The sequence below is a fragment of the Xenopus laevis genome, chromosome 1L (assembly GCF_017654675.1).
Source record: "Xenopus laevis strain J_2021 chromosome 1L, Xenopus_laevis_v10.1, whole genome shotgun sequence".
Taxonomy (NCBI): domain Eukaryota; kingdom Metazoa; phylum Chordata; class Amphibia; order Anura; family Pipidae; genus Xenopus; species Xenopus laevis.
The window spans coordinates 182,564,351-182,586,864 of NC_054371.1; the positions used below are offsets into that span (position 1 = coordinate 182,564,351).

Here is a 22,514-nt window from a genome sequence, read left to right on the forward strand (position 1 = left end):
TAAGGTCACATGAGCCAATTAACAGACAGAGTTCTGCCTTTTGCTTCCTCACTTCTTCCTGTTACAGTTAGTGTTGTAGTATTTCTGGTCAGGTGATCTCTGAGGCAGCACAGATAGAGTCACGAAATGGTGGTTCAAGGCAAGAGATGTAAAAGGGCAATATTTATGTAAATATATATTCCAGTTTGGTAAGATTCTTTAATATGTCATTCAATTTGATATAAACTATCTGTTGCTTAAGTATTTATTTTGGGGGTATAGTTTTCCTTTAACACATATATTAAAAGTTACGTTTTAATTTCAACACTTCTAAATGCTTCGGAGGTTACATATGGGAAGGTGCAACTGTGAGGGCCAGTTCTTTCTAATTTTCTCCCCCCTATTTCGTATATAATTGCTATTTGGCCTTGCACACCATATACTGTGATTGATGGTTGGTGCTCCCTAACACCATATACTTTTCTCACCAAATAGAAGCAAATACTGAAGCAGATAAGACCTCTCTCCGCGTGTTACCCCTACTATTTCGGAAAAGAGCAGAGCCTGGAGCACAGAGCTAGAGGCAAAACACTGCAGATAAGACCACTGGGAATGTTATTTATAAAGCTACTAGAAGTCACCTAGGAGTTATGCGACCATATAAAAACAGTTCATGTAACTTTGAGGTGATTTCTAATATCCCCATATTTTACAACATTATTACATTTATTATTTATTAAAATATGCGTTTCAGTGATTTATGCGAGAGGAATTACATCACTAAGCACTGATTTTAACTGATGACATCACTGAGCAGCGTTTAGAAGTATATATACATTTACGGGATATTCATGGCTCTTGTATTTTTTTTATATATATATATATATATATATATATATATATATATATATATATATATATATATATATATATATATATATATATATATATATATATATATATATATATATATATATATATACACACACACATATATACATACATACCTCCCAACTGTCCCGTTTTTAGAGGGACAGTCCCTCTTTTGACAGCTCAACCCTCATTTGACCCTTTTGCAGATTTTCTCTGCACTGAACAGCCAGAAAAAGAAACTAAGTTTCTAACTTAATTGGTTTTTGGCAGAGAGCACAGAACAGCCACAGCTGCAGATAAGATACTTTTGTACCAATTTATAGATAAGTTATTGTAACAATATAAGATAACCGGTCCCTTGGGAAAGGTGAGACTCACAGCTTAAAGGGCAATTCACCTTCATTAGCAAGATGCCATCAGCAAAGTGAGTAAGATATCCTGGAAAAAGGCGAGAACTCACAGGTCTTAAGATGCAAGAAAATCTGTGAAATTTATTGAAAATGCTGGCCTAATATCTTCTTTTGTTCTCTGTAGAACATTCAATTGTAGTTATATAGAATGTTAGTTTTATTTCTTATACTCCTTGACATTTTAATGGAAATAAATTGTAAATCCTGTGCATTTTTATTAATTCTATTATAATTTCCATTTCTGTAGTTTCTGCAACTCCATAACGGCAACCTTTAAAATGTTTTACTAGTTTTTTTTACAAGGAAAGAATCTAATCACCAGCAGTTTCTGTGTTTTGCTGGGATTTGTACAATGTATTCCCCAGTCGAACAGCAATGCAGACTGTTACCTTTTGTACAAATATTAAAATAGTCAGTAGGATGACCCCTGATATACAGTTCGGACATGAGCTGAATTCAGAATCTTCCAGGTTGGTTTCTCTTGCAGTTGTTTGCTGTAGTAATTTTAATATGACAAACCAATGGATGTGAAGAGTTTTAATTTAAGGTTACTGTAACTTTCTTTAGTGTCCTTGAAATGCAGTTTTTTCCCAACAGAGACTGAATATTTCTGTCAGAAATATATTTTCATCTACACTGCTAAAATAAATTCCCAATTTAATAACACTCGGCAGATATTCCAATTACAGTTTGTTACGATATTGTATATTATACAATGGTAATTAATGTAAGGTGTGGAGTAAATATTAACTCTAGCATAAAGTCATATGGAAAATAAGAAGCTGTAAATTGCAAGCTTTGAGGCAACTTTTAGACATGGGGAGGCACATTTATCAAAGGTCAAATTCCGAATTCATGTGAGTTTTTTAAAACTCCCCTTAAACTCCCATAAATTCGAAATTCGACCAATCGAAATGTATTATTGAAATCAAATTTTGCCAACAATTTTCAATTTGAGTTTTATCTCCGAAAAAAACTTGAATGTCAGGAACTCTGCAAACATCTACAAATTGATCCCTGGACCTCTCCTATTGACTTAAACCACAATTCAGCAGATTTTAGGTAGCGATAGAAATTAACTCCCTAGTTAATTTGACAGTTTTGACCATAAAAAAATTTCGAAAATTCGAATTTTCGATTCCTTAATAAATCTGCCCCTTAATGAAAACAGGTATATTTAGCTTAGTTTTGCTGTTAGGTGTAGAAATACATATTTTCTCCATTTTGAATTTGCCAGTATGTGTACTTTCCAAAATATGTAAATAATATATAAAGTGCAAGCTTTCAGGTGATTTTCAGAAATGTCATAAAAATTGGACTAAGAATATATTTTTACTCGTTTTAAATTGTTATAGAATGCACTATAAAGTATAATATGTGCTTTGCAAAAATATATGGGTTTTCTGGGGTCAGCTTTTACACAACACAAAAATTAGACAGTATTCAGGGGCGTAACTATAGAGGAAGCAGACCCTGCGGCTGCAGGGGGGCCCAGGAGGTATAGGGGCCCCATGAGGCACTAATTCATATACAATTTCAATAAATATTGGAGAAACAAGTCAACCTCTAAACATTTTGGGGGCCTGAAAAATAATTTGCTGTGGGGCCCAGTAATATCTAGTTACGCCACTGACAGTATTGTATAGAAGTTAAATTGCCTGCTATGAAAATTTGCATTATTTTAATTTTAGAGTCTCTACATGCCACATACTTTGTGTTTGTTGGGCATATGGTCAGAAGAACTTAGGCATTTATATTTGGGATGTTTCATCTCTGTACCTAAGTACATACTGAATTTTTCCGAATGTATAATTTCCAAAAACATATGACAAATTAGTTACTTAGGGGAAGGCAGAGTGCAAAGTAGGAAAAAAACTATGTAAACTTCCTCTCTCCCTGAATTGTTTTGAGTTTATGTGCTTCATTTTGGAGCACAGAGACCTTCGACCATCCCATTATATACAGTGCTGCCTATGTATGCCGCCTGCACATAGTTGTCCACCCTCTGGCTCTCTTGTGAAACCTCATTAAAGGGATACTGTCATGGGGAAAAAAACATTTTTCAAAATGAATCAGTTAATAGTGCTGCTCCAGCAGAATTCTGCACTGAAATCCATTTCTCAAAAGAGCAAACAGATTTTTTTATATTCAATTTTGAAATCTGACATGGGGCTAGACATATTGTCAATTTCCCAGCTGCCCCAAGTCATGTGACTTGTGCTCTGATAAACTTCAATCACTGTTTACTGCTGTACTGCAAGTTGGAGTGATATCACCCCCCTCCCCCCCAGCAGCCAAACAACAGAACAATGGGAAGGTAACCAGACAGCAGCTCCATAACACAAGATAACAGCTGCCTGGTAGATCTAAGAACAACCCTCTATAGTAAAAACCCATGTCTCACTGAGACACATTCAGTTACATTGAGAAGGAAAAACAGCAGCCTGCCAGAAAGCACTTCTCTCCTAAAGTGCAGGCACAAGTCACATGACCAGGGGCAGCTGGGAAATTGACAAAATGTCTAGCCCCATGTCAGATTTCAAAATTGAATATAAAAAAATCTGTTTACTTCTTTGAGAAATGGATTTCAGTGCAGAATTCTGCTGGAGTAGGGCTATTAACTGATGCGTTTTGAAAAAAACATGTTTTCCTATGACAGGATCCCTTTAAGGAAAGGCCTGTCCTGTGCCTGGCAACACTGTGAACCACACAATAGATTGTCTGGGGTCAGCTTAGTGCTAGGGGCATTTGTGGCAGTCTAAATTATGATTATTTCTGGTGCGGTGCTTTAAAAATTTAGTATTATGTCCCTAAAGTGAAAGAGATCAATATGTTCAAAAATCATCTGCCATTTACTGTAAATGAAGTGAGAAAATAGTTTGGCGAAACAAATATGTATGTGTTGGGCTAGCATTTGTAAGCACCTCTTTATTAATGCATTTATGCATTTTTATGTAGTTATGTGACTTCATAAATATATTTATTGAATTTGTTTATGTAAATGTAAAATCCTCCTTTGTTTTATTTTGATTTTGCATTGCTGGGATATATTCATTATCCTAGAAACATGGAAACTGATTAATATTTTCACATATTCATATATAGTATTTCATACATTTTTCTTCATTACTTACTTTACATTGTCTGTTTTAATTGAGCTGTTTGGTTAAAGTTCCGAATATGTTGAAACAACATTGTAGTAGGGAATGCAAAATATTGCTGTTTGGGATTACACTTTGCATTCTGCCCTGTATAGGGCAGTGATCCCCAACCAGTTGCTCGTGAGCAACATGTTGCTCTCAAACCCCTTAGATGTTGCTCCCAGTGGCCTCAAAGCAGGAGCTTATTTTTGAGGCAAGTTTTGGCTGCATAAAAACCAGGTGCACTGCCAAACAGAGCCTCAATGTAGGTTGACAATCCACATAGGGGCTACCAAATGGGCAATCACAATACTTATTTGGCACCCCAAGAAAATTTTTCATGCATGTGTTGCTCCCCAACTCCTTTTTCTTCTGAATGTTGCTCATGGGTTCAAAAGGTTGGGGACCCCTACAATAGTGCGTCATTTGTAAGCGCCAGGAAGTTGAAAACAGGGGGGGGGTCTGTATTGCCAATCCAAAAATAAAGCAGCTAAGTGTCAGGGACTTGCCCCAGTTCTCAAGGCACTATTAAACAATTACCATTAAACAAAATGTCCCAGTACTCATAAAATACAAAAAATGGTTTATTTAATCAATATCATAATAAAAATACATACATACTGACCCCGTATGATCTACCTTACGCGTTTCGTACCCTCCGGTACTTAATCATAGGTATTTCTGACAGTATTTTCTCAGTTCCAAAATTTAAAACCCGGGTGATTCCCACCCATTTTAATTTAAAACCAACCAGTAAGGTAAATTTTCTATGTTTAGATCATGCTGTTCCCGGGGTACTAGTTCCATTCCCTGTATCATGTATAGACAATTGTATCAACTATAGTTAAACTGCGAAAAACCGGGCATTTACTATACAGCTCATAATAGTTAAGTCACAATTCCAAATCCGTATAATTGAATAGTACAGTTATATATATTAAAATTTCACACCATTATGGTCTTTCTAAAAGCAAAGAATACTCCCATATATTTATTTAGTCACTCCTGAATACCATGAATATAGATGTACATAAACCGATAACATCTCAGAACTCGACTAAATTTCAAGTGTAACGTCAAACTCATAATTTAACCCTAAAGGCAATCTTGTTTGTAGATGAAAGGTCGAATATACAGTACCTCCCTGCTTGCCAGTAGACTCATACGATTGCCTCCCCTAACTTCTTATCTCACCCTTTCATTTGTAAGCGTCTCACAGTGCAAATGTAGGGAATGGATTTGGTATACACCGGGGAATGCTCAGTCAGTCAGCTTAAATCAGAACCAAAATGCTCTCAAGAAACTTACAGTGAACTTGGTTTCTTTATATAGTCCAACTGAAGTGCTAAGTGGCCAGACAGGCAGACCTTTCCTAGCTGACTGGGAAAGCTGTTTCTGTTTGCAGAACAAGTTTTTATCCCTGCACCAAAGTATCCATATAGTCGTTTTAAGGCATAACCTTTAAACATCATTATATCCACTTATTTTTCTTGCCCAGTGTGCAATTGTAGGCCCCACACTGGGGACAGGGAGACCTGGACAGTGGGGACGGCGTCCTTGACTATAGAATAGAAATGCCTCCTCCCCAGCCACTTTTCTTTTTTAAATATTTGGGTGGGAGGGTGGGTGTCTGATTACGTGCACCTTATACTTATTCCTAACTTATCTTCATTAATCCATATTGGTGACAAAACGATCCTACTGGGGTTGTTTAATGTTTAAATGATTTTTTGCAGACTTAAAGTGATACTGACACTAAAGGGGTTATTTATCAAAGTCCGAATTTATCTCAATATTTTCTGAAATAACTCCGACCAAATCAAAAAATCATTGGGACTTCTCCCATTGACTTATATGCAACCAGGTCTGAGATGCCGGATTTTCAGATTCGGACTTTTCCATCCTCTGAGTTTAATAAATTCTGCAAAATTTGTGATTTTTTTTTAAAAGTCTGATTTCATAAAAAAAAAAAATCACAAAATGTTCGTGATTTTTGCATTCGGAGTTTAGTAAATAACCCCCTAAAAATTTTAAGTTACAAATTATTAAGCTACATAAATAGTTATGGCACTTTAATGGCAAAATCATAAATAGCATTCAAAGATAATGTTATGATAGATAATAAAAAAGGTTATTTTTTAATGGCAGTATCTCTTTAAGGTATGGAGCTCTAAATTACTGAAAGATCCCTTATCCAGAAAACCTGAGGTCCCAAATATTCTGAATAATAGATCCGATACATGCCACTAATATGGATTCATGCAGCTTCTTTAGGATCAAGTGCATGGTATAGTTTTATTATTGCAGAGGAAACATTTTTTTCTCAAAGGAAATCAGTTTTTTAAATTTAGTTTTAGCTTTAAATGGACTCTATGGGAAATGGCCTTCCCATAATTCATAGCTTTCTGGATATTTGGTTTCCAGTAAGTATTTACAGAATACAGCCTTTTTCTGGATATTTTACAAACCAACTTGCTGATATTGAATGATTTTGAAAGATCCAAAAATGGACTGTTTGTTTTTCAATTCAAGTTTTTTTTTTTGCTATAAAAATCTGTAGTTTTTTTTACTATAAAATCAGAATTTTTAGTGATAAAAAAAAAACTAGAATTTTTCAGGATTTATTATACCCCTAGGATGGAAAAAGTCAGAATCCAAATCTGGTATCTTAGACCTGCCAAGGTTGTATATAAGTCAATGGGAGAAGTCCCAAAGATATCCTAATCTGCGCTGATCGGGCGGAAAATCCGAAAAATACGTACAATTGGAATGTTTCACGATTTATTTTAGCTTTTTCCCGCACAGGAAATTTTCGGTACAATGTATTAAAAAACCAGTGCGGATTTGGTCAGAGTATATTTCAGAAAATGAGATAAATTTGGATTTTGATAAATAACCCCCTTAATATTCATAAAAACGGCAGTAGCAAACAAAGTGAGAATGCATCACATAATTTAATCATACATGAGAATCCTAACAAACAATTTAATCATACATTTTAGGCTATTACTTATAGTCACAGTTGTGGCTTACATTAATGTATTATTAATGAATCCAAGCTTTTTACTCTTTATAACAGCATCAGTCATCATTTTAGGCAACAGTACTTTAGATTAAGGGTTTAGGTGCCATTACTGACGTTATTAGATGAAGTTGAATTGGGTATCACTGAGCCAGGAGATAATGAAAATCATAACTGGGATATAGCTTTGCATGCATGACTAGCCCCCTTCTTGGAAAAGAAAATAGATATAAAGGAAGGGAGTAGAAATTGCAATGGAAGGGGAAAACAGATTTCGTACATGGTACCATGAAAGTCTGGGAAGGGTTCTGCTCTATTTTAATCAAGAGTCATTTATAATCCCCTGGGGAAAATGTAAAACTGTATAAATTGTTAGTAAAGCAAATTGTTAAAATCAAGCTCAGGGGCAATGTTGATAGATGTGGCATATTTTAATTTGCCAGATGTGGTCTGCAATGTGAAAAAATGCATATATTTCCCCTTACTGGGAGTAATCATATACAAATCATTAACTAAAAGAGTCACTCCTTTTGCAAGAATTTCAGGATTCCTTATGAATGGAGACAGGTGCGTTTTTACTAAGGCGCAATAATGACCTGCACCAGAAAAAAACCCACAAGAGTAGATGTGGGCACTTCTCTCATTGATATATATTATCACCTTTTATCGCATTCATGCTATATGAGATGTCTTGCAAGATTACTAAAGATTATTGCCAGAATTGTAACAAATAAAGACAAAATTGCCTCCAAATTTTACCGCCATCTGGAGAGTGAAGTTATGTAAAACAAACCCAGATGCTGTATAGTGGGAGATCTGTAAAGTCAGTTTTTTAACATGAACAGTGAAAATTCGTAATTGCACTGGGGAAGAATGATACTTACAGTTATATTATTAGTGAATTCATTAAGAATAATTAATATGTGATTGATTCCTAATTTTACTTCATTGGTCATACATATATTTATATAATACCTACATAAATTACTAATTTATTTAACTCTCTCTTATATAAACGATTCATAAGTGTGGCTATTGGCAGTACTGCAGGTTATGCAGTTAAAGGAGAAGGAAAGGTTAAAACTAAGTAAGCCTTATCAGAAAGGTCCACCTAAATATACCAGTAAACCCTCAAAGTATTGCTGCTCTGAGTCCTCTGTCAAAAGAAACACAGCATTTCTTTCCTTCTATTGTGTACTCCTGGGCTTCTGTATCAGACTTCCTGTTTTCAGCTTAAACCTCATTGCCCTGGGCAAGAGCATGCTCAGTTTGCTCCTCTTCCCCACCCCCCTCCCTTCTCTACTGTAATCTGAGCCCAGAGCAGGGAGAGACTCAGGCAGGAAGTGATGTCACACCAAGTTAATACTGCAGCTCCTAAACAAACAGAGAGTTTCTAGAGCTTTTTACTCAGGTATGGTAAAACATTCTACAGAATAAATATAGCATTCTAGCTTGTACTATTGCAGCTAATCTATTGGCAATAAAATGCCTCTGTAGCTTTCCTTCTCCTTTAACCTAAATAAGCACTTATGCCCTTTCCCTTGTATCTGCTTTTCTCTATTTTGTTATGCCAACTATTCAAAACTAAGAAGACTTCAAAAGAGGCTGGCACAAGCCTGGACCCATGAAGTAGTAAAGCCGGAGTCAGATTTGTAAAAGGGTTACACTTAATGTCCTTGGTAGACACGAAATGCGTCAGGCCTTGGTTCTTAATTATGGAAAATAAAATGTAAGCCTTTTTAACCCCTTTTACAAATCTGACTCCAGCTTTACTACTTCATCGGTCCAGGCTTGTGCCAGCCTCTTTTGAAGTTTTCTGGTGTTTTGCTGGGGCGTGTGCACCCGGGCCCACCGAATACAGCAGCTCAAACAAGCATTTAAACTTTGTATGTACTGGTTAAATAATTGTATAGTTTATATATCCAAAACTAACACTAGGTATATACATAGAAGCTGCTGACTTGGCCCCTTCAGACAAAGTCGGCAGCTTATCAACCTGTGTAGGGGACACTCAGGACTGGCAGCATGACTGATAGATACCTGGAAAGCTAGGGATTGAGAATCCCATCGGATGAGTGTGGTCCTTGTTCAACGTGTCTCTATAGGCCCACTGAATGGCCTGGGGGCCTTAGATTTGTCCAGTTTTGCCCTGCACATGGTTGTCAAACATTGGCACAGATCTGGCCAAACAAGCAGCTTAATACAATAGTCTCACCAATTTGCACTGCAACACATCCGTAAACTCCTCTATATTAGGATATCTTGTTCCCTATCTTCAGACAATAACTACCCTTAAGCAGAAAAACAAGTTATCACAAGAGTTGGCAGAACAAAAATCGCATTAGTATCAAAACTACAGATTAAGGAAAAGTGAATATCATTAGAGAAAACTGCTCATTATAATTATATGATGATAGTAATAATTTAGGATGCTTAGTACATTGCAAGGTATTTGGCTATGAACCAGTGGAGAACAGAACAGATGGCAACACATTAGCAGAACCTGATATTGCTTAGAAAAGAAAACATTTTCTGTCAAATAAAAATTTTATGAATAGGGAAAACAGAAAAAAATGACCAAAAACAGATGATTTTCTTATTTCAACCATAGTTTTACCAGTAATACAAATAGATCTTTATGTTTCTACATATGCAGTTTCATAAACTGCATGTAGGGGTGCTTTTGCAGGGTCAGACTGGTACTGGGAAAAACCCAGAGGGGCCCTAGTCCTGTTGAGCTTTTCCCAGGCTTGGACTGGGCCGGTGGGACACTGGGAAAAAAAAGGCTGGCCATGGCCCATGTGGGCTCCACAGGCTGAGCCAGGTCCGCTTCCCCGCTGGCAACTGCAGGTACTATCATTGGTTTTAAACTCCCCCCCCCCCCCGACTCTTAGGGCTTAAAGTTCCTCCACTTTCCAAAGAATCTGTGCATGAACTACTATAGAAAGCAGAGGAATCTCAGGTCCCAGAATCTATCATTTTACAATGGAACAAAGTATGGGTGGGTTGCATTTACACTGTGAGTCTGAGATGCTATACATATAATTATATTTCTTTTTGGGAGTATATATATGTATATATTCAATACAGTGAGAAAAAGGTTTGAAAACATTATGGGCAAGATTCAATTTGAGATGCAATTCAATTCAGAAAAGCTTATCTCACTGTTTATCACCTGAAAAAATTATTTAAGTCTATGGGAAAAAGCTGAAATTGAATTTGGAAAAAACAATTCTCCTCGAATTGAATATCGTCCATGAGTTTTCAAGTGATAAACCAGGGGATAACTTTTTCTTACTGAATTGAATCTGGCCCAGAGGGTTTACCTTTTCTACATAAAACCATCTGAATGAGCTCATGTCAAAAAGGGCGGTATATTTTCCCTTAAAAAAATTATTCATAATCCTATTTTATCACATCAGTCAAGCAAAATTAACTTTAATTACACTATAAAAATTATTTGAATCTTGTTTCCTCCAGTCTGGGAATTCATAATTACAGCAAGCAGGCAGGAGCCATTTTGTGGACACTGTTATTAAGACGACCCTTGCATCATCTCAGAATCTTGTTTGTGCACCAGAATGGGGGACCTGATGTCCATCCCCATGCCCTGGCTACACAATTAAATGGTAAAGAGAATGGGGGGAATGTGGGGAGAGCGATTTCTGTTAAGTGCTGAATGGAAAGTGAAAGTAATTGCCTGCCCCGCCTCTATGTCCAGGGCATAGAGGAGCAGACAATATTTGATTGACAGCTGAGATGTTCAAATTAACTTACAACAGCTATGAATGCTTTAATAAAAAATAGAAATTGGATTTCATGTTTAATTTGAAAAGGACTTTTATTATACAGCTTTTTGTGTCTGGGTGACAGGTCCACTTTAAATATTTTCCAACAGACTTGAATCTTCATAGAGAGTATAAAGTATGTGTAATGTAATTCAGGGAAAGTTGAGAAATGGACAGAAAAATAAAAATGTATATAATGGTGAGATAGAGTTGTAAACACTTGCATAATTAGCCATAATTTGCTGAAAGAAAGTAAGTAGCCTGTTGTGGATTTAATTGTATGGAAACTTAATTAAAATTTTATCATAAAACAGGCATATTTTGCTGATGGTGTATAATTAGTGACAAGACCAAAACTGTTTTTATCAAAGATTTTTTTCAGTTGCTAAACTAATTATGTCTATTTAACAACATAATGGATTTGAATATCGCAGCATGGTCTAAAAGGGGTCTGCTGGGCTTTTCAAACCTTATATATTAATATATAAAATGACTAAGACTTAATGGTTTGTGGAACAATTGTACTTCAACTCTGGTTAATCTGACGTAGCAGCATTGTTTGTTGCTTATTTCCAGCCCATTTCAATATTATATAAGTGCCCAAATGAACCAGAGCAGTGTCTGACAGCACTTTGGCCTTTATCTTTGGGTTTGCCAGGCTAAATCTCAATTTGCAATGCTTTTACTAAACTTGAAGAAAATACAATTATATACTTCACCTTTAAAGGGATTCTGTCATGCTTTTACAGTGTATTTTTTTTTCTATATTACACTGTTTACACTGCATATAATTGACTCTACCATATAAAGAAAGAGCCAGCACTTCATGATGGAACTGCCTTTAGATAAGTTATTTTTTCTCCTACTCAATGTAACTGAAGCAGTCCCAGTTGGACATGAATTTTTACTATTGAGTGCTGTTCTTATATCTACCAGGGAGCTGTTATCTTGTGTCAGGGAGATGCTTACTAGTTATGTTCCCTTTGTTCTGCTAATGGGCTGCTACCCTGATTAGAGTCCTGCGCGGAACCAATTTGTTAAACCCGACCCGCAACCAGCATACTTACCTGCTTGGACCTGCCATCCGACCCACCCGCAAGTACCTTATCCGCAACCCGATCCGGGGACCTGCTGGCTATTAAGAAACAGGAAGTGCTGTTATTGTAAACTGGAAGTGACACCATTAGAAGTTGTCGTGATCAGAAAAAATGGAGTAAAACTCGCTATTGAGAAGACCCGCGATTGAGAGATCCACAGGTTTTTGCGGGTATACCGCGGGTACCCGACCCGCTGCAGGACTCTAATTGCTCTCTTGAAAAACAGATTTCAGTGCAGAAGTCTGCTGGAGCAGCACTATTAAGGCTAGGAATTATTAAAGGGATACTGTCACAAGAAAACATGTTTTTTCTCAACATGCATCCGGCTAGGGCCAGACAGAGCTGAAATCCGCCTGTTGTAATTTGCAGGAGGATTTCAGCCCCTAGCAGAATCGCCTTCTCTCTTTGGGGCAAATTCACTAACATTTGTAGTTTCGCCAGGCGCAACTTCGCCACACTTCGCCGCACTTCGCCAGGCGTAGTTTCGCCAGCGCTCCGCAAATTCACTAAAATCCGAAGTTGCGCACAGGGATAGCGTAAGATTGCGAAGTTGCGCTAGCGTTGATTCGCTAAGTGAAGCGAAGTTACGCTAGCGAAGGCTAATTTGCATACGGCGCCAAATTCAAATTTCAATGGAGGAATACGTATCAGCACTACAAATGCCTAGAAAACCTTCAAAACATCAAATAAAAATTTTATTTTGCCCTACACATGTGCCCACTGTCTAGGTAAGTTGCCATGAGTCAGGAAATGTAGGGGGGAAGGAGGGAAGCCCCAAAAAATTTTTTCGATCTTTTTCAGCCTATCACCCATAATGTAGAAAACACGCCAGCGTTTTTTTGGGACTTAGAAAAAATTTTGACTTTTTTTGAAGCAATCCCTATCTACTCTATTGCGCTTCGCCTGGTCTGAGGTGGCGAAGGAAGTCTATCGTAAAAGGTAGTGTTCAGTACACTGCGCGCATTAGTGAATTTGCGTAGTTATGTCGCTAGCGAAACTTCGCCAGGCGTAAGGGTGCGAAGTAACACTAGCGAAACTACGCCAGCGTTCGTTAGTGAATTTGCGAAGTAACGAAAATGCCAAACGCTAGCGAATCAATGCTAGCGTTCGGGGCTTCGGCGCTTAGTGAATTTGCCCCTTTGAGTTCGGAAGCCATGTGTCGGTTCTGGTGTGAACAGAATTGATGAATTTCTGCTAAAAATGCAGAGTCTCTTGTTTCTTCGCCGAAATCCATGAGTGTGTTCCAGCCGGAGCCGACACAAGGCTTCCGGACGCAAACACTGAAGAGAATAAGAAAGGGATTCTGCTAGAGGCTCGGGCTGAAATCAGTCCTGGCCTAACTGATACATGTTGAAAAAAACATGTTTCCCGTGACAGTTACCCTTTAATATTTCACTTTGGTAAATAAACATAAAAAATAACAATGAAGGTATAGTATCCTTTTAAAGCTCATCATCTGCCTGATAATCTAGGTAATAAATAAGTGTCTAATGCTGAAAATATTGATATTATATGTATTTTTAGTGTGCCAACGTATAGAGCAGTATCAGACAATTTTCCCATATGTCCCACATAAACATTATTAGATCAGATTACATTACTTAGCAAACCTGAAGTGGTGCAGTTTCTTTTCCATTAGTATCGGGAATTTGACAAACTGGTTCACAGCAGTTTTTCTACCCCTGTCAGAAGATAGGAATTTCTCCTTGCCTGTCAGAGGCGACTCTTAATTAAATGTAACTGTTGTGTGCAACGTGTGTTTACAGGGTTTTTGGGTGTCTGAATGCTTTGTGCATAACGTTTATCTGTGCTGTGGGGATTCACTTCCTGCCTTTTTGATTTTTTGTTTATTTTGTGCCCCTGATGAAGACCCTTAAGGTCGAAACGCGTTGGGCTCATTTCTGATTTTGATTATGTTTTATGTATTCTCTTTGTTTATTTTTTTCTTTATTTTTTTCTTTTTTGTAACAAATTAATTTCGCTTTTCAAATCGGGTGTGCTATCCATTATCTGCAGTAGTTGTATTTCAATATGAAGACCCTTATGGGGAGTCACCTATGGATTAGCACCCTGTAATTCAATTTAAAAGGGTGTGCGCCTTCTCCCTCTAATTTTGGGATTCACTCAAATGGCAGAATTGGTAATTCATATCTCATAAAAAGAACCAGACACCCAATGTAATTTCAAGCCGTAAACCTGCAAAGGGCCTCAACCACTGTTTGCGAACACAAAATAAAGTAGATATTTAGCTCACTACTAGAATATGCCGTACAGTTTTTGCCTCCAGTGCTCAAACAGGACATTACTGAATTAGAGGGGGTACAGAGAAGGTCAACTAAACTGGTAAAATGTATGGAGAATTTCAGCTATGAGGAAAGACTGGCCAAGTTGAGGTTGATCACGCTGAAGAAGAGGCGCTTAAGGGGTGATATGGTAATTATCCATAAATATATGAGGGGCTCATACAATAATCTCTCGAATGCTTTTTATACCAGTAGGTCTTTCCTGCTGACACAATGTCACCCATTCAGATTATAAGAATGGAAGTTCCATCTAAATATTCGGAAGGGGTTTTTTACAGTGAGAGCTGTGAAGATGTGGAATTCTCTCCCTGAATCAGTTGTACAGGCTGATACATTAGATAGCTTTAAGAAGGGGTTGGATGGCTTTTTAACAAGAGAGGGAATATAGAGTTATGGAAGATAGCTCATAGTACAAGTTGATACAGGGACTAGTCTGATTGTCATCTTGGAGTCGGGAAGGAATTTATTCCCCCTCTGAGACAAATTGGAGAAAAACTTCAATTTGTTTTTTTTTGCCTTCCTCTGGATCAACTAGCAGTTAGGCAGGTTATATATATATATATATATATATATATATATATATATATATATATATATATATATATATATATATATATATATATATATATATATATATATATATATATATATATATATATATATGTATATGTGTGTGTGTGTGTCTTTTCTCAACCTAACTTACTATGTTACCCAAGCTGTGCCACTTCCTCCTTTACGTCCTGGACAGAGTTTTCATTTCCAGCCTTACCTTTTCACAGGACATGATTAATTACAACACTTGCAGTAGCTTTTCTTCATCCGAGGTATTAGAAATGCTCTCTAAAAGTCGACCTTTGATAAATAACCCCCTAAAAAAGTCTTCTTTTTTCCTGAGAACTTAGAGAAGCAGTAATCTTTAGTATCAGACATGCCTCAGTGCTCACCTATAAATATACAGAGCGACTCAACATCGCTGTTCCACATCTAATACATGTTGTGTGCTGGAATAGCATAGGAACAGACACCAACTGACCCAGCAGCATTAGACACAGTACAAATGGTACATCATCTTATTACATGCACAAGCCTAATGCAAACTGTAGTTTGATCATATTTAAAGAGTCTTACTAAACTCTCAGTTAGCAATGCACTGCAGTTAATCATATTTTCATGGCTATACGAAGAGATGCTATTTAAAATGAGACAGCCTTTTCTTTTTATTAAGCTAAAAATCTCCCCGCACAGTCGCACACATAGACGCTGGTTAAGCCTGTAATGCTTTGTGACATGTGTGCAGAGTTGGATCTTAAAGACCTGCATGTTCTCTCAGACAACAGAAAATCTCCCTTTAAACTGTTGGCATGAGATTTTAGAAGAAGCATTGATCTTGCTGCTGTATTTTAAAAATAAATTCTAATTCTCAGAGTCAGTGCAGTTTAAAGGGACCATAGCATGAAAGAGTAGTACAATGGAAATGCACTTGTCTCTAATCACTTGTTCTACATTATGTCGACATAGCTTTTTAAAATTGAGTTTGTTTGCAGGAACTTGAGTCTTACATATTACAGGTATGGGACCCGTTATCCAGTAAACTCCGAATTACCAAAAGGCCATCTCCCATAGACTCCATTTTATCCAAAAAATAAATTTTAAGAATGATTTCTTCTCTGTAATAATAAAACAGAACTGTAATAAAAGCTGCTCACCCTGATGGTCTAGCGGGCCGGCTGGGACACCCGCCCTGCTCTCGTCGGGGACCCCCACCACGCTGGTCTTCTCCTCCTGATGCGCCGGTTAACTAGGGCGTGCTCTGCTATTTTATAGGCGCACTGATGTGTGACGTCAGCGCGCAATGGCGGGAAGCCTTATGGGTATTTAAAGGGCCATTGCACTGTCTTCTTTGCCCGTGATAGGATCTTGTTCCCTGGTGCTCCTGAGCCTATTCGTTTCCTGTTTATTGAACCTGTTTTGATTCCTGTTGTGACCTCTGCCTGGCAATTTGACAATCCTGACTTCTGAATCCTGACCCTTGCCTGTTATCCAACTCTGATCTTGCTTAACCCTTTGATTGACTACCTGGTTTGACCCTTGTCTGCCTGACTATGTTTGATCTCTGCCTGCCCCTGACCCTGCCTGATTTGACTACTCTTTTGCCTAACGCCTTGTACTATGACCTTCTGCCCAAAGACTCTCGCTAACAGTCGCGCCCCTCTGCCTATCCAGAACGTCTAGCCTTGCACCTCTCGTTTAAGTCCTGGTGGCATCCAAGTAGCTGAGGGCTCCTCCCGAGGCCAAAGGCAGTCACACTACAGGTGAAGCACGAGCAGAGGCCATGGTGCTTGGCATTATTTCTAGTGTTGGGTGCCGACCGTGACAAGAACCTTGTACTTGAGCCAAACTAAGATATAATTAATCCTTATTGAAGGCAAAACCAGCCTATTGGGTTTATTAATATTTGTCACGACTGGGAGGGAGGTTGGAGGCCATGATGACGGATTCAGGCAGGGATTGGGTCTGGGCTGACAGGGCCCACGAGAGCTGGGGGCCACTGGGTTTTTTCCCAGTGTCCCACCGGCCCTGTCTGACCCTGTAAGATTAGGTAGAGCAAGCTGCATGGTCTGGGCCACACATGGTTTTGGGCCCAACCTGATATAGCTCATTTTAAATAATACCTAGCTATAGATCAGGTGATCAGCCAGGAAGACACATATTGGCATCAATGTAGGCCTTTCTAAATAGTGAGGAGTCTATAATGAAGGTTGCACATGAGAAGCACAACTCATAAAGGGAGCCTTGTACACTGCTCAAGTCAGGTGTACTCTGCAGGACTGCCTTTGACCAGAGCATGCCGCACCTTCTGCCGCGTACACATTGTGCATATAGGTGCTAGTATTTTTCTGAATTGGGAATTCTGACATTTCTTATCCTATTATTGAACCTAGCGCTATGTCTAAAAGCCTTCTCTACTGCTGTAGCTTGATAATAGGTATTGGAGCCTCTTATTGTGGCTAATCTGGAACATTTTGTGAGGTATGTGTACTAAAAGCAAGTACTGGCAAGGAGAATATACAGTGAAAGGGAAGAAGAATTTATATAATGAAAAGACGGTATCTGTTGGATTATGTTGAGTTATATATATGATGGAACTCTGAATTCATCATATAAGAAGCTTGCCACTGGGGATGATTTAGAGATGGCATGTGCATTATTGTAGAAGAGCTGGAGTCCTGATAGTATGGAGTAACAATGCTGCATATTGATCATTGTAAATTTGCAGTAGTAGAAAGTTTCCACAGGGTGGATTTTCTTAAAGGGAAACTAAAGTCAAAAATGGAATAAGGCTAAAAATGCTGAATGAATTTTGTTCCAACAGCGCCACCTGCTGGTCAGTTTCTGACCAGTCTGACCACCAAGTAGTCAAGGAAGTTGTCAGGAGAAAGAAAGAGGCTGCTCTGATGTTCTTCTGCTTAGGAAAGATTTGAGAAATGTATCTAATTATTTTCCTAAGCAGAAGAACATCAGAGCAGCGTCTTTCTTTCTTTCTGACAACTTCCTTGACTACTTGGTGGTCAGACTGATCAGAAACTGACAGCAGGTGGCGCTGTTGGAACAAAATTCATTAATATTAACAGCACATGTATCCCATAATATCTTGGAATAGAAAGAAAATAAATAATGAATGTAAATTACAAAATTGCTTAAAATAGCAACCTCGTCAGTTTTATATTCACTTATTTTAAAGGTTTACTTATACTTTAAACATCTTGCAAGACCAAGAGCATGCACATACTCAGAAGCAGATACAGCAAGAGTGATTAATAATCAGAATATGCAGACTGCACTGGGTCCTGTGTTGTCATGTAATCTAATGTGGATTTTATAGTTTGTGTTCTTTAATACAAACTCTCCAGAACCAGTGGCTGCAGCAAAAAATCCTCCAAATAGAATCCCAGTTTATCTGTTTAAATCTGGCTCCACAATCTTTTTCCCTGCAGCTGAAGTTGGAAACATTAAAGAGAATGTAAAGGCAAAAATAAAATCCCATTTTTACATTACTAAGTGAAAAAGAAATCTATCCCCAATATATTTGAACTGTTTTCATAAGAAACCTGACATGCACTGTACGCAGTTAAATTCCCCCTTCATTTACTTGCTCTGACTGCTGCAGAATTGAATCTCTACATGGTCGCTGACTGTTCTACTGGGAAACAAACAAAGCTGCTCCAGTTAGGGAACGTCTGAAGTTTCCCATCTGCAGCAATCAGAGCAAGTAAATGAGGGGAGAATTTCACTACATACTGTCAGGTTTCTTATAAAAACAGTACCCATTTTTTATTTAAAGCATATTGGAGATAGGTTTCCTTTTCATTAAAGAAAGTAAAAATGGGATTTTATTTTTTTGCCTTTACAAAAGTGTGTTTGTTTTTTTTGGATTTTGTGTTTTTTTCCTTGCTGCCTTGTGTTGTGTTGCTTCAAAAATGTGCTTTGCCTATTCTTTTTTGCAGCTTACCCACGTGTCTGTGTCTCCGCTTAAATCTGGAGGCACAAGGGCAATGCTCACTAGCAGAATGTACTTCTGGGCCACCCACCTGAGCAACTGCCAATCACTTCTTGAAGAGCCATTTGGCTGCTAGTTTGTGTATCCAACCTCACTAGTGGTTCAACCAACTGGCCCACCTGTATCAAGCTTGACAAGAAATATGGTACATCATATATCTATGTCAATATTTTTGTGTGAGATATAGGGACTTCTTCTTAAAGGCATGAGAGATTTTGTAAAAATTATTTTAAACCATCACCCAAAGAGAACTAGGTCTTGGGTTATTTGTCTGTTCTAAAGCTATTTTATTTAGTTTGCAAAAGTGAAATCACACTTAATTAGAGCAGTCTGTTGTGTGTCATTTTGTCCCATCCTTATCCTCTCAATATATATAAGCTTTATTGATGGTTCCTGTGACTGTCAGGCAATATCTGGCCAACTGGAAAAAAAAGAGGCCTACGTGACACCGGCACCTGCTTTGTGTCTTGAGTGCTCAGGGGATCACCTGGAATGGTGACTGAATTATTTAGAACTGGCAAGTCAGAAATAGAATAGCATTTTTCTTGTGCTCCTTTAGGTGCCATTTCATTCTTTTCATTGGCAGAACAAATCTAATTTTCAGCCTTAATTTCTCTCTCCACAGCTATCTTTGTAGAGTTGCCTCAAAAGGATCATTTTCAATAACTAATTTGCTTCTTTCACAGCAGCTTCAATGACCGTCCAATGTGCAGGATTTGCCATGAAGGAAGTACCCAAGAGGACCTCCTTTCTCCATGTGAATGCACTGGAACGCTAGGAACCATACACCGAAGCTGCCTGGAGCACTGGCTTTCCTCCTCTAACACCAGCTACTGTGAACTCTGTCACTTCAGGTTTTCTGTGGAGCGCAAACCTCGGCCCTTAGTAGAGGTCAGTAAATGCCTAGCAGCGGCACTGTCCATCATTCCTCTATGTTTTGATATTAGAATATACTTATTAGGCAGGCCATTTACAAGCCAGTGATACTGATTCATCTTTAAATATTATAAATATATTAAGAGCACATCATTTCCTGTAAAAAGAAAAAATGGAGATAAACAGCAGCTGCTCATCCCCTAGAACTACTTTTCAGCAATAATGATAATCTTATTGATATGATTTTAAAGTGAAAGTGCTCAAAGTGCTGTACAGATGAAAAATAAAAAGAATTAGAATAATATGTAGGGTGTGTGCCTGTAGAATGCATTCTGATGGATCACTGAGTAAATAAAAATGTTGTAAGAGAATACCATGTGGTTTTATCACCAGGACAATACATGGAAAATGTTACACTGCTCAAATTAGAGAAGAGCTACAGATTACTTGCCATTACAGTGAAACGGGATTTCCCAAAGTATCAGCCAAATAAATGCACCCACTCACTTCTGTTCCTATCAGGTTTAACCCCTTGTGCAAAAGATCTAGAATATATCTATTGAGACAGAAGTATCGCTCTACATTTCTACAGTTCTTTTGAACCTCCAGGAAAATTGTTGTCTAGCAATGCATGAAGAACTCCCAGGAGAACAAAAGTTTAAAAATGAAATAGGCTAGAAATGCTGTACATTAATGGGCAGATTTATCAAAGGCTGAATCTTGAATTTAAGTGAATTTTTACTCTAATAAATTCGAATATACTCACAACTCTAATGGGAGGTTATTTAAGAAAAAATTAGAATGTCTAATATTCCATCGAATAGTCCCGACCCAAAAATTCAAATCGAATTCGAATCGAGTTTTCCCTCCGGAAAAAAAACCTTGAATGTCAGGAAGGCAATTAACATATTCAAATGGTTCAACGGACCCTGGTCATTGACTTGTAAATAAACTCGGCAGGTTTTAGGTGTTGAATATTCGAATTAGAACTGTTTCCATGGTCGAGGTGTGGAAAATATTGCATTCAAATTTACATTCAAATTGGAATTATTGAAATTTAAAACTATTAAAATTAGAATGTGTGAATGTTGACATCAAAAAATATTTCAAAAACTCAAATTCTAATTTACTATTCAACCCTTAATAAATCTGCCCCTAAATTTTCACCCTTTAGCAGTGATGAGCTGTGTGTCTGAAGGTGCCCAATAGCTCTCCATCTTCTTTTCTGCTGATTCACCCCAAATGCTCTCGGCTGTCATTTAAGCTAAGGGACTATATATATATATATATATATATATATATATATATAGATAGATAGATAGATAGATAGATAGATAGATAGATAGATAGATAGATAGATAGATAGATATAGATATATATACATACATACATACATTAACCTTTCAGTCTGCACACGCTATACCAATGTCTTTTGTTGTGAAGTGGTTGTAGAAATAAAAGAAAGTCGTGGTCTCACGCACTCCAGTTAATCACTCGATTTAAATTTTATTCACCGCATAAAAGCATTAACATTTCGGCTCATGGTCTGGAGCCTTTGTCAAAATGCATCACCAGACAGACTGCGGGCAGCCTAGGGGTGTCCGAAATAGAAATCTGGCCCTGTCCCTTCTAGGCATTATTTCTCCTTTAATTTAAGTTATCTAAGGAATATGTTGAAAGCACCAAAATTTAAGGCTGGTTCGCCTTGAAATGGTTGTTGGCAAAAGCAGAATCTCACCAAGGTAATTTAACCTTACCTCTGCTGATTTATTGTAACTAAGTAATGGACCAGAGGGAGACGGTGACCACATTTACAAGTATGGGACCTGTTATCCAGAATACTTGGGACCTGCGATCTTTCCATAATTTGGATCTGCATATTTTGAGCACCAAAAAAATCATTTAAATGTTAATTAAATCCAACAGGATTCCATTAAGGATTTATTATACCTTAGTTGGGATCAAGTACAAGGTACTGTTTTATTATTACAGAGAAAAAGGACATTTTTAAAAATGAGAATTATTTTCTTAAAATGGACTCTATGGGGGTGGCCTTCCTGTAATTCAGAGCTTTCTGGATAACGGGTTTCCGGATAATGGATCCCATACCTGTATTAAATGTTTTCACATTGTCTGTGTGGGTTTTTTTCCAGGTGGTTTGGATTCCTCCCACACTCAAAAACAGGTGAATTTAATAAATATGACAACTGGTTCTCAATGAAACTGACTACTGTGTGTACTGTTGCTGTGTGGACCTTATACTGTAACCTGCACTGAGACTAATGTAAATCACATGCCAGTGATATATAAAATAATATAATGTGGATATTAGAGGAATCTGTTTGGCCCGTGGGCTGATCAGTTGGAGGGTATATCTAATCCACCTTTAGTCATGGAGGGGTATGGTTATCAGCCTATTAAACATGGCTTCAGTGTGTTAATACTGATGCACTGAAATACTTTCTTTC

The 22,514-nt window shown here is 37.7% G+C and overlaps 1 protein-coding gene across 3 annotated transcripts in view; it reads left to right on the plus strand.

Annotated features, from left to right (window-relative positions):
- marchf3.L (membrane associated ring-CH-type finger 3 L homeolog) overlaps positions 1 to 22,514 on the plus strand; it is a 124,231-nt gene that overhangs the window by 71,151 nt on the left and 30,566 nt on the right. For 2 of the 3 annotated variants that reach the window (XM_018264153.2, XM_018264144.2), the window contains one exon: positions 19,857 to 20,061. In XM_018264153.2, coding sequence (XP_018119642.1) covers positions 19,857 to 20,061 — 205 coding nt within the window. The remainder of the gene's footprint in view (positions 1 to 19,856; positions 20,062 to 22,514) is intronic. The other variant, XM_018264162.2, reaches the window with a different exon arrangement.